Source organism: Carcharodon carcharias, chromosome 23 (assembly GCF_017639515.1).
Source record: "Carcharodon carcharias isolate sCarCar2 chromosome 23, sCarCar2.pri, whole genome shotgun sequence".
NCBI lineage: Eukaryota > Metazoa > Chordata > Chondrichthyes > Lamniformes > Lamnidae > Carcharodon > Carcharodon carcharias.
The window spans coordinates 10,955,962-10,971,374 of record NC_054489.1 but is presented as its reverse complement, the minus strand read 5'-3'; the positions used below and the strand labels follow the sequence as shown (position 1 = coordinate 10,971,374).

At 43.2% G+C, this 15,413-nt stretch overlaps 1 protein-coding gene across 2 annotated transcripts in view; it reads left to right on the top strand.

Annotated features, from left to right (window-relative positions):
* Positions 1 to 15,413, top strand: part of LOC121269122 (SH3 and cysteine-rich domain-containing protein 2-like) — a 222,395-nt gene that overhangs the window by 184,105 nt on the left and 22,877 nt on the right. The window contains exons 3-7 of one of the 2 annotated variants that reach the window (XM_041173594.1): positions 3,051 to 3,148; positions 6,931 to 7,012; positions 10,099 to 10,211; positions 10,909 to 10,987; positions 11,551 to 11,612. In XM_041173594.1, the coding sequence (XP_041029528.1) occupies positions 3,051 to 3,148; positions 6,931 to 7,012; positions 10,099 to 10,211; positions 10,909 to 10,987; positions 11,551 to 11,612 (434 nt within the window). The remainder of the gene's footprint in view (positions 1 to 3,050; positions 3,149 to 6,930; positions 7,013 to 10,098; positions 10,212 to 10,908; positions 10,988 to 11,550; positions 11,613 to 15,413) is intronic. The other variant, XM_041173595.1, reaches the window with a different exon arrangement.

The window sequence follows — 15,413 nt, the reverse complement described above, 5'->3', positions numbered from 1 at the left end:
GGAAAAACTTTTTTACCCAGAGGGTGGTGACGGTCTGGAATGCACTGCCTGGGAGGGTGGTGGAGGCGGGTTGCCTCACATCCTTTAAAAAGTACCTTGGCACGTCATAGGCTATGGGCCAAGTGCTGGTAAATGGGATTAGGTAGGTAGGTCAGGTGTTTCTCACGTGTCGGTGCAGACTCGATGGGCCGAAGGGCCTCTTCTGCACTCTGATTCTGTGATTCCACACACATTAGTATTACCTCAATGATCAGGGAGCCAAGATAAGCAAATTAAAATGGAATAGTATCCATATGAAAACTTAATAAATAACGACCAGTCGGTCAAACATCATGGGCGGGATTTTGCGTCCCACAGGCGGGCACGCAACCGACCCAATCGGGCATAAAATAGTGCGTGATCACATCGGGCGAGCGTCCCAATGTCATCGTGCACTCACGTGATGTTTCAGTCAGAGTGTACACAGAAAGTTGGCAGCGCCCCAGTGGACATTTAAGAGGCCTAATAAGCCCATTAATTAATTAATTAAGTAGTATTTTCCACTGCCCGTCCAACCTCACAGTTGGCGTTTGGATTTTTTAGGAAATCCCATCCACAAGCGGGATGAGGTTTCCAACAGTCATTTGAAAAAAAAATTAAACATCATTTTTAATATCTCTCTGTTCATGTGACTGAGCCACATGTGGGAACATATTTCCCTTATTTTTAACATCTTTATTTTTGATTGTAAAATTCATCAGCTCCCTGAGGCAGCTCTGCGTCTCCGGGGGGCTCTCAGTGCGCGCTCCCTCACCCCCACCCTGACAGCGCGCCTGTCACACCGGCGAGCCGTTAATTGGCCAGACAGCGTGAAATCGTGGTCGGGGCCCAATCGCAGGCGGCGGCCCGTTTTGTGGCCACTCCCATGTGGCCTGCCACGCCCAACCTTGGAAAGAAAATTCCTGCCCCATGGGTATTTCACTCCCAAACTCGTAGGTGGTGAGCTCACATTGTACTTAGACGTCCAAAATGCCCTTTGAGAAAGAATTGGGTAAGAGGACTAGCTGAGATCGGTGGGTATTGAGGGTAAGACCTAACTGGCTGAAAGGTAGGAAACAGAGGGTTGTTGTAAGGGAGCTTGACTGCAATGGAAGGTTGTGTTGAATGGGATGCCCTGGGGGGGCTTGAGGACGGTATCCCTCTTCCTCAACATTATGAATTTGAGTCGTTACACCACAGAAACAGGCTATTCAGCCCAATAGATTTATGCCATGTTTACATACTCTATGCAAGCTTCCTCCCACTCATTATCTAACCCTGCCAACACATCCATTCCTTTCCCGCTCATGGGACTTATCAACATTTCCCTCAAGTGCATCTATACAACTGCTCCTCGAGGCAGTGACTTCCACATCCAAACCACTCTTTGGTTAAAAGAAGTTTCTCCCGAAATGCTTGCTAGATTAATTAGTGACTATCTTATATTTATGGTGCCACGTTCTGGTCTAGCATGCAAGTAGACATATCTCTCCGTTGACCCTATCGAGCCCTTTCCTAATTTTAAATACCTCTCAGGCCATTTACCAAACTTCTTATTTCCACGCAAGTTGTTCAGAAAAATAGCCTAAATGCCTCAGGCTTTTCATGCGCAGATGATGCCAAGATAATACACACTCTAGACTTAAAACACTGCAGCCAAGATCTTGCACAGCTCAACTAGGTTTTCACTTGAGACAATCAATAACAAATGACCTTCAGTCCAAACAACGCGGTATAAGAAGCAAGTGCGCTGGATGGGAGTTGGCAAGGGCCGTATTGAAAGATGCCAAAGAGCTGATTTTAAGTCCGGAAGGAAGCCAACAGGAGTGGACAGCAGCCCCATGTGACCCATGCAAAGCCGTTGGAGGTGTGACAGATTTTAACTGCTTATGTGAATGTGTTAGCTTCATCCACCCCCAAAATTGCCTGCATTAAAATGGGGGAACCCAAGGGAACAGAGCGGAAAATGGAGGAGCTCCGATTTAATAGCTCCTTCACTGCTTTCCCACTGATCGGGGAATAATTTAAAAATTTCCCCCCCTGATGGCAGTTAATCCATTCAACTGTATCCAAACACTGGCTTAGCCTCAGCTGGAGTGTTGTGTCTAGTTCTGGGCATTGCACTTTAGGAAGGATGTGAAGGCATTACAGAGGGTGCAGAAAAGCTTCACGAGAGTGACTCCAAGTCATGAGAAACATCAGTTATGTAAAAAGATTGGAGAAGCCAGGCCTGTTTCGCTTGGAGAAGAGAAGGTTGAGAAGAAATTTGATAGAGGTATTCAAAATCATAAGGGGTCTGGACAGATTAGGTAGGCGGCAACTGTTCCCAATTTTCAATGACCTATGTACATGTAGACTGAGGTCCCTCTGTTCCTGCACCTCCTTTAGAGGCTCTCCCTTTATTTTATACTATCTCACCATATTGCTCCTGCCAAAATGAATCACCTCACACTTCTCTGCATTAAACTTCATCTGCCACATGTCTGCCCGATCCATCAACATGTCTATGTCCTTTTGAAGTTCAAGACTATCCCCATCACAGTTGACAACATTTCCAATCTTCGTATCATCTACAAATTTTGAAATCACGCCCCACACACCACAGTCTAGGTCATTAGTATATATCAGGAAGGGCAACCTCTCAAATTGTCCTGATATAGCAACATTAAAACAGCATAAGATGTCCCAAAATGATTCAGAAAGTTAGGACGGCATCAGAGCCAAGCAGCAGGAGGAAGGTGAGTTAGACTTCATGACCAAAGAATAAGATTTAAATTAAGCTTTTGACTCTGGGGAGAGTGGCAGGGAGTAGAAAGATCAGGGAGAGTATTTGCAAGTGAATGATTGACACATGGTGATGGAGATGGTCAGGAATGGGGAATAGGAGTATAGAAAGTCAACCAGAGATTGAAAAATGGAAGGAACAGGTAGATATTGCAAGGCAGCCAGTTAGTTGCAGGGTTAGATTGTGGAGGGAGACCACACAAGGCTCATCATACAAAATTGTTTATTTTTCTGTTTTGTGTTTTCAGGGTATTCTAAACGAGGATGGCGATGCAAACTCTGTAAAATCAATGCTCACCCACAATGCGGAGAGGATGCCTCTCAACAGCATTGCATCGGAAAATTGGTGAGTGGTGTTCAAGAGCTCAGTTATGTTGCTGCTGAATCATATGACTAACCCAATGGACAGTTGCTGCAAATTTAGTGTGTCAAAACTTCAGGACCTAGCGGAGGAAATTTTTCAGTCTTCTGAACTGGACTAGCAATATAAATACTGTGCCTACAAGAGCAGGTTAAAGGCTAGGAATCCTGTGTTGGGTAACTTACCTCCTGACTCCCCAAACCTGTCCACCATCTACAAGGCACAAGTCAGGAGTGTGATGGAATTCTCTCCACTTGTTTGGATGAGTGCACACTCCAACAACACAAGAAGCTTGACACCATCCAGGACAAAGCAGCGCACTTGATTGGCACCCCTTCCACAAACATTCACTCCCTCCACCACTGAGGCACAGTGGCAGCAGTGTGTATCACCTACAAGATGCACTGCAGGAATTCACCAAGGCTCCTTCACCAGCACCTTCCAAACCCACAACCACTACCATCTAGAAGGACAAGGGCACTAGATAGATGGGAACACCTCCACCTGGAAGTTCCCCTCCAAGCCACTCACCATCCTGACTTGGAAATATATCGCTGTTCCTTCACTGTCGCTGGGTCAAAATTCTGGAATTCCCTCCCTAACAGCACTGTGGGTGTACCTACACCACATGGATTGCAGCGGTTCAAGAAGACAGCTCACCACCACCTTCTCAAGGGCAATTAGGGATGGGCAATAAATGCTAGTGACAGCCAGTGACAGCCTGCATCCTGTAAATGAATAAAAAATATTTGTAGTGCTGCTTTTTATTGTCATATCCTTAAAGGATTTTCATGACAAATAAAACCCCACTGGATTGTGGAATCCGCCAGCGAGAACGAGAAAACAAAACAAACTTGGATATTTATAAAGCACCTTTCATGAGCTCAGGACATCCCCAAATGTAGTCACTGTTGTAATGTAGGATATGCAGCAGCTATTTTGTGCACAGCAAGCTCCCACAAACAGTAAGGTGATAATGAGTAGATATGTCTTATTTAGTGAATGCTGGTTCAGAAATTTATTCTGTACCTTGACCTAGGAGGGCTTTGTGTCTAAAACAAGAGTGTGTTTTACTCTCCAGTGCCACCTTTCTTTGCTTTCATGAGCCACATTAACACTTTGATGAAGAATAAAAAGTAAAGTCAGGACACTCTGATTAGGACACAGCCTGTTGTTCTCAAAACTGGAAAGTATTTGAGTCAAATGACTTGAGATGCTAAAAGAATCTTTATTGAGTTTATTGAGGTATCTCTTCATAAGATATTGCTGTCACTACCTGCAGTAAATATTCATCCAAATAACCAACCTTTCTGCCAGCCTAAGTATGAAATATGAACAAACAACCTTGTAAATCAGGGGATTAATTACATCTATCACAAACTGTTGCACAAGCAGTAGCAGAAATATGTCACCGAATAGTCAATCAAGTACTAAGACGTCAAATTCAAGTCAACAGATCTACTCGTGCGTTGGAGATGGATTAGTTCAGATTCAGTGAAAAACAGAAGGGATTACAGTCAGCTGACTTGGTCTCTGCCAAGACCTGATGTTGCCTGTTGGTATTTCATTTAATATATGAGCTGGCCGCTTCTCCCCACGCTGTCATAATCATTATACTACCCAGGGACATTTATAAATCATGCCGCTTCTAATCATTATGTAAGCCTTTTTATTATGGGCTTCTTTCTTTTTACTTAAAGTGACAGAACATCAGTTTTGACCTTTTTGTAGGGTGTATTCATTTTCTCAGCAATTCTGCCTTTGGCAGAAGAGATTTATGTGACTGGTGTGAAGGATGAGAAAGAACTGTTACAAACTGACATGCTCTTTTAAGGTGGGTCAACCTTGTTTAAGAAAGCAAAACAAATGTATCCAGTGGCAGTGCCTCCAACCAAGTCGATAGGAAATGCAAACACCATTCATCAAGGAATGTGAACCTGAAAGGATAAATTGGATCATAACAATTTGTGTTAGTCCAGCCAGCTAAGTGCAAGTGTACCTACAAGTGGCATAATGCATGTATCCGTAAGTGGATATGTATAAGTGATGTTTAGACGTCTACCTGTTTCCACCTCTACAACATCATTCGAATTCACCCCATTCCAGCTCATCCGCTGCTGAAACCCTCATTCATACCTTCATTACCTCTAGACTTGACCATTCCGATGCACCCCTGGCTGCTCTCTCATATTCTACCCTCCGGAAACTTGAGGCTGTGTAAAACTCTGCTACCTGTGTTGTAAGTCGCACCAAGTCCCAGTATCCCTGTATTTGCTGACCTAGCATTGGCTCCTGGCCAAGCTGCATCTTGATCTTACATTTTCATCCTTGTCTTCAAATCCCTCCAAGGCCTCGCTCCTCCCTATCTCTGTAATCTCCTCCAGCCCTACAACCCCCTGAGGTGTCTGAGCTGCTCTAATTCTGGCCTCTTGTGTGTCCCCGATTTTAATCACTCCACCATTGGTACTCGTGGCTTCAGTTACCTGGGTCTAAGCTCTGGAACACTCTCCCATTCACCTCTCCGCCTCTCTACCTCACTTCCCTCCTTTAAGACACTCCGTAAAACCTGCCTATTTGACCAAGCTTTTGGTCATAATGACCTAATATTTCCTAATGTGGTTGGTATCATATTTTGTTTTATAATGCTCTTGTGAAGCACCTTGGGACATTTTATTATAATAACTGTTCTATATATATTTAGATTGTTGCTGTATATATTTTAACTTATTAAATTTCCACACCCTATATTGGCTGCCTGTGGACAAAGCTGTATATCAGCTGCTCGAGCCTATGTGCCTATGCACTACTAATGTTTAAACTTTCTTATTCCTAAATTCAGCATCTGAAAGGCACTGCATACAAAATAAAATATAAGACCTACTTCAGGCATTTCTAGCTTAAAGGATTGCTTCCCCTTGCCATTCCCAAACAACTCTAACTGTGGTGTTTTACCACTTGCAAGATGCTGTGTGGAAACCTGAATCAAAAATGGCCACCCTGGCAGGGTCACACATGAGTCAAATCAATACAATTATATATTTTTTCAAACGCTAAGTGACAATTTTTGCCACAATTGTTAAAAATTAATTTGGACATTAGATTGAGGTCGCATTGTAATTTTTGTACCTTTGTTCAAAGCTAGTATCAAAATGATGTTGCTTACCACTTCTCTACTGATCTGTCCCACTGATCAAGTTCAACTGTGAACACATAACTGAAATGATTACTAGAAAGGGATCAGGTTTTCTCTCACTGTTTTCGTTCCATTATGTAAGTCAACATTATTTTGAACTTTGAGTGACTGATCAGTATAGTGAGAGAAAATCCCAATAGATCTCAACATACAGGAGGTGAAATTCAACTTTAGTGCAAAGTGGGTGGTGTTGAATCATCGCCTGTTATACATGATTTTCCTTTCTATATGGCTGAATCGGGTGGGATGTATCATGAATTTCGCTTCCTCATTTTGCTTCCCTTACCCCATCCTCCCCACCAAAGTAGACTTTTAATTTCAATGGAGAGAGTGATGAAATTGGGCTGTGATCAGCTTATAAAGTCATCAGTTCACAAAGATAATGGAAGTGACAAATATGATGGTACATGGCAAGGTGATTAAACTTGATGGTTTTCATGCAGAGTTCTCTTAGTTTTATATACATGCTTCACATTGTTTGAGTCAATTGATCATTTGACTTCAAGATCCTAAGAAGATGCCAATAATCACCTTAACTATCATGCCCTTCCTTATTTCATGTCACGATTGAAAGCCAATGGGATTCCGTCGGAATTTCAGCTCCCCACTTCTCATCCATGAACAGTATGGATTTGTTAAGGAAGCCATGCCGATTGGTGAGTAAATAGACACATGTTAAATGCATCCAAACTATTCTATGTCGCATGATCTTTCGCAGCCTATCTTGGGATCTTAAGAAATTGATAAATGCTGTAAGGAGAAAATGATTGATATTATGGAAGGAATATTCTAGAAATATCTTGTAACATCTTCTTCATATTTCCTATTCACCCTCTTTACATTCTGATTTTTATTTGGTCTAAGATGAAAGGTGCACCAATGTCAATATTGCTGCTCATATTATTGCTAATAATCTGTTTCTTTCCATTTTTTTTCTCTTTTTGTATCTCTCCCCAAACAAACTACTCTTTCCTGACAACAAGATTTGCAATTGACCCCTATACAGGACTTGGCCAATCCTAATCTTTAACCAGTGGGGCCCATTGCTTTATAGGGGGAGGTGCAGAGCCAATGGGGCTAATTTTGACTTTGGCTAATAGTGTAAAATAAGCACTATTGACTTCAGTGGGAACATAAATCAGGAGATATGTGTAATGGGCACCTGCTCTGATTTTGCACTATCTCCCAACTTACTTCTGTATCTTCTTCCATCCAATTTGCTCCTTCCTGATTAACTCTTTGCTGGTAAACAATTCTATGGTCACCAATGATGCTTCAGTGCTCCACTTGCTTCTGGAGAAACCTCATGATTCAATCATAATCCTGTCCAAATCCTAGCAATGGTGTTAATGTTTAAACTCTACATTTTTTAGACAACGTTTTTTGTTGACCAAATTGAGAGATGTCCGTGTTGGGGAACAGAAGGCTTTTGTCATTCCTTGCCAGTATTAAGTCTCCCCAAATTATTTACAATGTGGTTTAGATGTGGAGCAAAGCACCAGACTATGATGTTGGAAGAGCACTCCCACATTTCCTTCCCTTGCCTGGCGTATGCCTTTGTGTTTAGTGTCAAATCAACAGCCGCCTGGTATAATAGTCACACTCAAGTGATGGAAAAACTCATCAGGCCTGACAGCACCTGTGAAGAGAAAAACAGAGCTAATGTTTCGAGTGCAATCCGACTCTTCTTCAGAACTGGGAAGCTCTTCTTGTTACTTATAGTAAAAAATTTTGATTGAACATAACAAACAGAGAGTTGTGCATTGCTGAACAAGCCACACACTTACATGTACTTTTGTCAACCTGTGTTCAAATATGACTTTGCACCTTATTTTTTGGCAACACATAAACACAAGCTGTTTTGTTTGGGAGGTCCTATCCAATGGACCGGGGTTGAAACTTCTGCAAAGGCAAAGCACTGAGGACCCAAACAATTGCCAGGTTCTGCTGTATCTATTCCAGCGAATATCTTTGAGTCCCAGCTGGGCTCCAGTTCAGATTCCTGAAGTGAAAGGTCAGTCTTTAACCCACCCAATCCATGAAATCACAAGAATTTCTAATAAAAGAGCACCTGTAAAAGTCCACAAATTTAGTGTGTTAAAAAGAACTGCTGGGTGTGATAGTAGGTGGCATCAATACCTTAGCAATAGTGATACAAGGCTAGGTTTGTTAGTGGGGTAATTATTATATAAATGGGGCATATTGGCTTTAGATTATGCTTTCACCTGACCCCTTTCCAGATTGAGATCAGTGACCTCCATGTGTCACACTCTTTCCAATTTACATTTGTTGTTCAGTTGTAGCTTCAGCATCTTTCTGGGCTCCACTGGGAAATAGGGAGTGTCAACTGTCAAGTGTGTGGGATCAGCTCTAAGCATTTAACTCCCTAAAATTAATCTTATAGTAAATTTGCAGATTTAGGCCAAGTGGGTCATTTTCTACTTTCAAGAGCAGATATCAAAGGAGATACAGGTATTTGCAGTCAGTTTCCCACTTCTAATGTAAATGTGATGAGCTGGAGGCTGGTCTCTCCACAGTGAACAGGAGCTGCAGAAATGATGGGGGTGGGAGAGGCAATTGGCACTGCTGGGATTGAACACGGACTACTCCCTGGACTGAAAGCTTATCAAATATAAATGAACTTCAGATCACAAGCTACAAAGAAGCTTTTACGAGAATGACATCAAAGGCAATATCAGAACACAGGATTTTCATAAACATAACTTCTGGGAAAATTCATAGTTTTTTTTGGCAAAATCAAATAGTTGCAGTTTAATTTTGAAGTGTTGCTTTTCTGGTCTGTCAGATCGTCCTCGTCATTGAGGGATTAGAAAAACATTCAACAGTTTTAAATGGCAGAAAAAAGAGGGAGAAACTATTTTCATTGGCAGGAGGGTCAGTACCCAGAGGACATAGATTCAAGATAATTGGCAGAAGAACCAAAAGTGGTGGGGCTGGGGTGGGTGGCAGAGTGAGAAATACTTTTTTTTACACAGTGAGTTATGATCTGGAATGCACTGAAAGGATGGCGGAAGCAGATTCCATAGTAACTCTCAAAAGGGAATTGGATAAATTCTTTCGAAAGATAAAACAATGCAGGACAATGGGGAAGGAGCAGGATAGTGGGATTGATCGGATTGCTCTTCCAAAGAGCTGGCACAGGAGTGATGTGCCGAATAGCCTCTTTCTGTGCTGTGTGATTTCACAAACCAGGGCTGTATTCCCTGGAATTTCGAAAATAAAAGGGTGATTTGCACAAAGTTTTCAAGATTTTAAGGAGAACAGAAAGGGCAGATTGGGAGAAATGATTTATGCTGGTTGTGCAGTCTAGGACTATGGGGCATAATCCAAAAATTAGAGCCAGACCTTTCAGAAATGAAATTAGGAAACACTTCCACACACAGAGTGGTGGAAGTTTGGAACTCTCTTCCGCAATCAGCAATTGACATTGGATCAATTATTAATTTGAAACCTACGATTGATAGATTTTTATTAGCCAAAGGTATTAAGGGATATGGGGAAAAGGCAAGCATATGGAATGAGTTAGATCAGCCATGATCTCATTGAATGGCAGAGCAGGTTCAAGGGGCTGAATGGCCTCCTCCTGTTCCTATGATACTAACAAAGGTCTGAGTAAAAGGAGTAAAAAGTGACTGATTGTCAATCATATGAGGAAAAGTGCAGAGATTTCCCATGTCTCTGATATATTCTGATTTCCATCATCTCCCCCTCTCTGTTTAAGCCACAAGCAGTAAAGTGGACCCAGTGTATGAAGCGCTGCGATTTGGGACATCTCTCGCCCAGATGAGCCGGTCGAGTTTTGGCAGTTTCTCCGATTCCCCAACAAAGCATATGGTAAATATGAAAGCTCACACAAGGTATATGGGCATCACCTAGAATCACTGTGAAGGGCAGTGCTCCAAAATATCCACCCGCTTCACATCCAAGATCTTTGAACCTCCAAAGGAGGTACCATACCAGAATGAGGATTGCTGTCTACCACCATCAGTTATTGTATTGTGCCAGGTGGATTGAGCTGACGGTGTCAACTGGAGGGCTGATACCAGAAAGAGGATCTCAACATGGTGTTTGATACTCTGGCTCCCAAGTTCCACAATTGGATTTAAAATCTGAATGGGGGACTAGCCCATGTACTGAGTTTGCAAACAAGTCTCTGGTTCAAGTTCTATCCAGGATGAATGAGTGCGTCCTCTAGTGGCTATAGCTGTCCCTCTGTCTTGATGTAAACTGTGTCACATATTTTGAATCTGCATTGGAGTTTCTCTTGGGTTCTGCTTCATCATCAGTGGAGTCCGTGTCCCCATGATCTGGAGTTTGTCTTTACTGCCAAACATCTGGTTGTATCTGAGCTGCATGGGATAGCTGCCCACAGTGTTGTGATTGGAATCCAGCTCGGTGGCATGGGATTGTACACATGGATCTGCATTCCACTGCTCCTCAGTCCAGCACTCTGACTTCAGACCTTAGGCAAAGAGTAAATGCCTCGTACTGTGTGTGGTCAATGACTGTTGCCTGCTTTTGTTCGATGCAGGGTGAAAATGGAGACATTGCCGAGGAGCCAGATCTTAGTACAAACAGTTCCGAAAAGAGTGAGAGCCAGAAAGACACCAGTGAGTTAACAACAATGAAGCACTTTTGTAGTGTAACCATTACCATAATGTAGGAAAGACGGCAGCCAATTTGTGCACAGCAAGCTCCCACAAACAGCAATGTAATAATGGCCAGATAATCACCTTTTATTGATGTTGGTTGAGCGATCTATATTGACCAGGGAGAATTCTCGTGCTCTTTTTCAAAATACTGTCACAGAACCTTTTAAGTTCACCTAAGAAGACAGATGGGACCTTGGTTTAATCTATCATCTGAAAGATGGCACCTCCAAGGTGCACTACTGCACTGGAGTGTCAACCCAGTGCTCTGGTGTGGGACTTTAATCTCACAATTATCTGAGTCAAAGTGCTACTCAGTGAGGCATGGCTGACACACAGTGGTGTGTGAGATATCAAATATCCCAGTAGTATAACTGGCCATGCATTTACCTACTGATCAAAGGTAAGATAGGTTAAAGATTAAGCTGCTTGAAATGGATCGCTTTGATCATAGCTTCTCTCTCGCTCTATTATATCCTTGTACCTGGCATTCATTTCCTTTTTACATGCTTTTTCTCCTCAAGCACCTTTGGAGAATGGAACAGTTGTGACAGAGGCGAAGAAGGACAGTGCCATCTCCATTCAGGTAAATTAGGGGAGAAGGTGGCGAAATGGGAATTTGCTTTTGCTCTGGGGTCATGAGTTCAAATCCCACCATAGCGCCTGGTGAAATTTGAATTCAACTAATGAATCTGAAATTGAAAGCTAGTCACAATTATCAGTAGTGGTGACCATGACAACTATCATTGACTGTTGTAAAAACCCATCTCGTTCACTAATGTCTCTTTAGGGGAGGAAATCTGCCATTCTTACCCGGTCTGGCCTACATCTGACTCCAGGTCCACAGCAAAGTGGTTGATTCTTAACTTCCCTCTGAAATGGCCTAGCATGTCACTCAGTTAAAGGGCAATTAGAGATGGGCAACAAATGGTGGCCCTGCCAGTGGCACCCACATCCGATTAAAGAAAAAAAATCCAATTGACGTTTGAAACTGGAAGGACCTATTAACATGCGGATGCTGGGTGACCTGTCCACGGAAACCAGATTGACAGGGGAAGGTAATCATCCAACAAGCATAATCCCAACAGAGAAGTGAGGAACCGAGGGCACAGCCCAGATTCTCATGGGGGTAGGGGTGCGCGGCGGGGAATCAGCTCTGCTTCTATGACTCTCCTGTGTGCGTAATTGTGACGGCAGGGCACATGGCTCATCACACTGTAATGGGTAGAGAGGTCATGACCAAGCCTGTATAATGGGGCCATCCTTCAAACCGAGGGCGCTCCTCCAACAAAACCCCTGCAAACAGCAAAAACACAAAGGAGATTATTACCCATTAATATAAAAACAAAAAAACTGCGGATGCTGGCAATCCAAAACAAAAACAGAATTACCTGGAAAATCTCAGCAGGTCTGGCAGCATCGGCGGAGAAGAAAAGAGTTGACGTTTCGAGTCCTCATGACCCTTCGACAGAACTTGAGTTCGAGTAGAAAGCAAGGAAGGTGTGTGGGGGGGGCAGAGAGAGAGAGAGAGAGAAGTGGAGACTTCTCTCTCTCTCTCCGTGCCCCCCCCCCTCCCCCCCAACACACACCTTAAACCAGCTTATATTTCAACTCTTTCTTGGACTCGAACTCAAGTTCTGTTAAAGGGTCATGAGGACTCAAAACGTCAACTCTTTTCTTCTCCGCCGATGCTGCCAGACCTGCTGAGTTTTTCCAGGTAATTCTGTTTTTGTTTTGGATTTCCAGCATCCGCAGTTTTTTTGTTTTTATCTCTGTGTTTAATTGACTGCCACTGCTCTTCAAGAAATGCCTACCTCCTTGAAGAAGTTCTGTTCCTCTCTGCGACAAGATTTCCGTATCTCTCTGTTGCCTCGCTCACCTTCCTTGCTTTCTACTCGAACTCAAGTTCTGTCGAAGGGTCATGAGGACTCAAAACGTCAACTCTTTTCTTCTCCGCCGATGCTGCCAGACCTGCTGAGTTTTTCCAGGTAATTCTGTTTTTATTACCCATTATACTGTTCAGCTTGTCAGGTTCTCATGTCAGCAGATACCTATTTGTCTTGCTGCTAATTAGAGCTTCTCACTGCAAACACAGAGATTTGTTATGGTCTGTCCAAGGAACAATTTGCTTATAACCAAATTTATGGTTGGTGACTGACAAATCCTTCCTTTGCTTCCTCAGGAGTCTATAACATTGAAGCAGAATTTTGCTGGAGTGGGGGATCTTGCAGCATTGCCCCTGAGTTCAGCTTTGTTTTCTTCATCTTAAATTTGCAATGTTTTGCGCCAGAAATCGTTGGAATTTCGAGCCGATAGCGGTGCGATGAGGGCAGTAGGGCATCTGGGACTTTGCTCAATGATGGGACCAACCATCTTCCTCCTTAATCAAGGAGATGTAAGAATAGAAAAAGAAAGTGAGGAGCAATGGAGACGGAATCTGAGAGGATTAGAAGCAAATTAGATACAGAAGGAGAGAACAGTTAAGAGAGAGAGAGAGAGAGAAAATAGATAGTAAGGAAGAGAAAGACAGTGGGATGTGGACAGTTGTGGTGATCTCAGTTCTCCGGTGGGGACATTCCGTGCAATCCGGACCTCAGCTGGATTTTCGGAATGACCAGAACCTCAGGTGGAGCCACTGAGTAGAGACTTTGACATCATTCCCAGGGGGTGGTGGCTTAGTGGTATTATCACTGCATTAGTAATCTGGAGAAACCACAAGGTAATATTCTGGGGAATCTGAGTTTGAATCTCATTATGGCAGATGTTGGAATTTGAATTAAATTAAATTAAAAAATCTGGGATTAAAAGTCCAATGATGACCGAGAAATGATTGTCGTAAAAACCCATTCAGTTTATGAGTGGAAACTTGCCATCCTTACCTGACTCTTAAATGCCCTCTGAAATGGCCTGGCCCACCATGTGGACTGCAGCAGTTTAAGAAGGCAGCTTACTACCACTTTCTCAAGGGCAATTAGGTATGGGCAATAAATGCTGGCCCAGCCAGTGATATCCCCATGAAATAAAAACAAAATGTCCTGGCAGGCTGGCTGGGGTGGGGGAAATAAGCAGGTGGGAGCTCAGTGCCTAGGAGGTCTCCCATTAGTGGGCTACAGAGGCCTCAGCTGCACTTATCCAGCCAGTGAAGTACAAAGTAAATAGTACCCAAGTGTTGGGTGATAGTAATTGTGGAGGGGGAGGTGGGGATATGATGCTGTGCAACTGTTTTATGCACGTGTCAAAGCTGCTGCTGGGAAGTTGTACATGTGCAACTTTGGAATGGTCGTATTGTGGTTATGATACTAGACTGGTAATGTAGGGGCCTGGATTAATAGTAATGTGAGTTCAAACTCCTCCTTCACAGCAGCTGGGGAATCGAAATTAAATTAACTAAGTAAATAAAACCAATCTGGTTTTATTTATCTAACAAATAGCTAACATCCATGATGGTGACCATGAAACTACCGTATTGTCATAAAAACCCATCTGCTTCACTAAGGTTCTTTAGGGAAGGAAACCTTATCTGATCTGGCCCAATGGGACCAGATTCACATCAATGTGACTGACTTCTGATTTCTCTCTCAGTTGGCCTAGCAAGCAACTCAGTTGCAGGAGAGATGGGAAATAAATGTTGCCCTTACCAGTGATGCTCAGATGAATAAAAAAAAACAATCTGGTGATGTAAAAGGTTGACTATGGAAAAGGACAATTATGGAAAAGGGAGCAGGCGATGGTGTAGTGTTGTATTGTCACTGGCCCAGTAAATCAGAGACCGAGGGTTATGCTCTGGGACTCTTGTAAAAAAGGTCTACATGGTTTGGCCTACATGTGACTCCAGACTTGTTGCGGTTGACTCGACTCTTAAATAGCCTAGCAAGCCACTCAGTCCCAAAAAAGCGAATGAAACCAGACAGACCACCTGGCATTGAGCTAGGCACCAGGACACGACTTGGAGGAAGCACTGAGAGGTGCAGAACGTACTCTGGGTGGGGAACTTCAATGTCTGTCACCAGTAGCACCATTACTGGCTCAGTTCTAAATGTCATAGCTGCTAAACTGGGACTGTGGCAGTAAGGGTCCCAAAAAGAGGGAAAAACGTTCCTGACCTCGCCCTCACCAACCTGCCTGCTGCAGATCCATCTGTCCATCACAGTATCAATAGGAGTGACCACCACACAGAGAGATGAAAACCCACCTTCACATTGAGGCTACTCTCCATTGTACTAAATGGGATAGATTTCAAACAGATCTAGCAACTCAATACATGAGGTGCTGTGGGCCATCAGCAGCAGAATTGTACTCGAACACAATCTGTAACCTCATGGCCCAGCATATCCCCCACTCTACCATTACCATCAAGCCAGAGGATCAACTTTGTTTTAATGAAGAG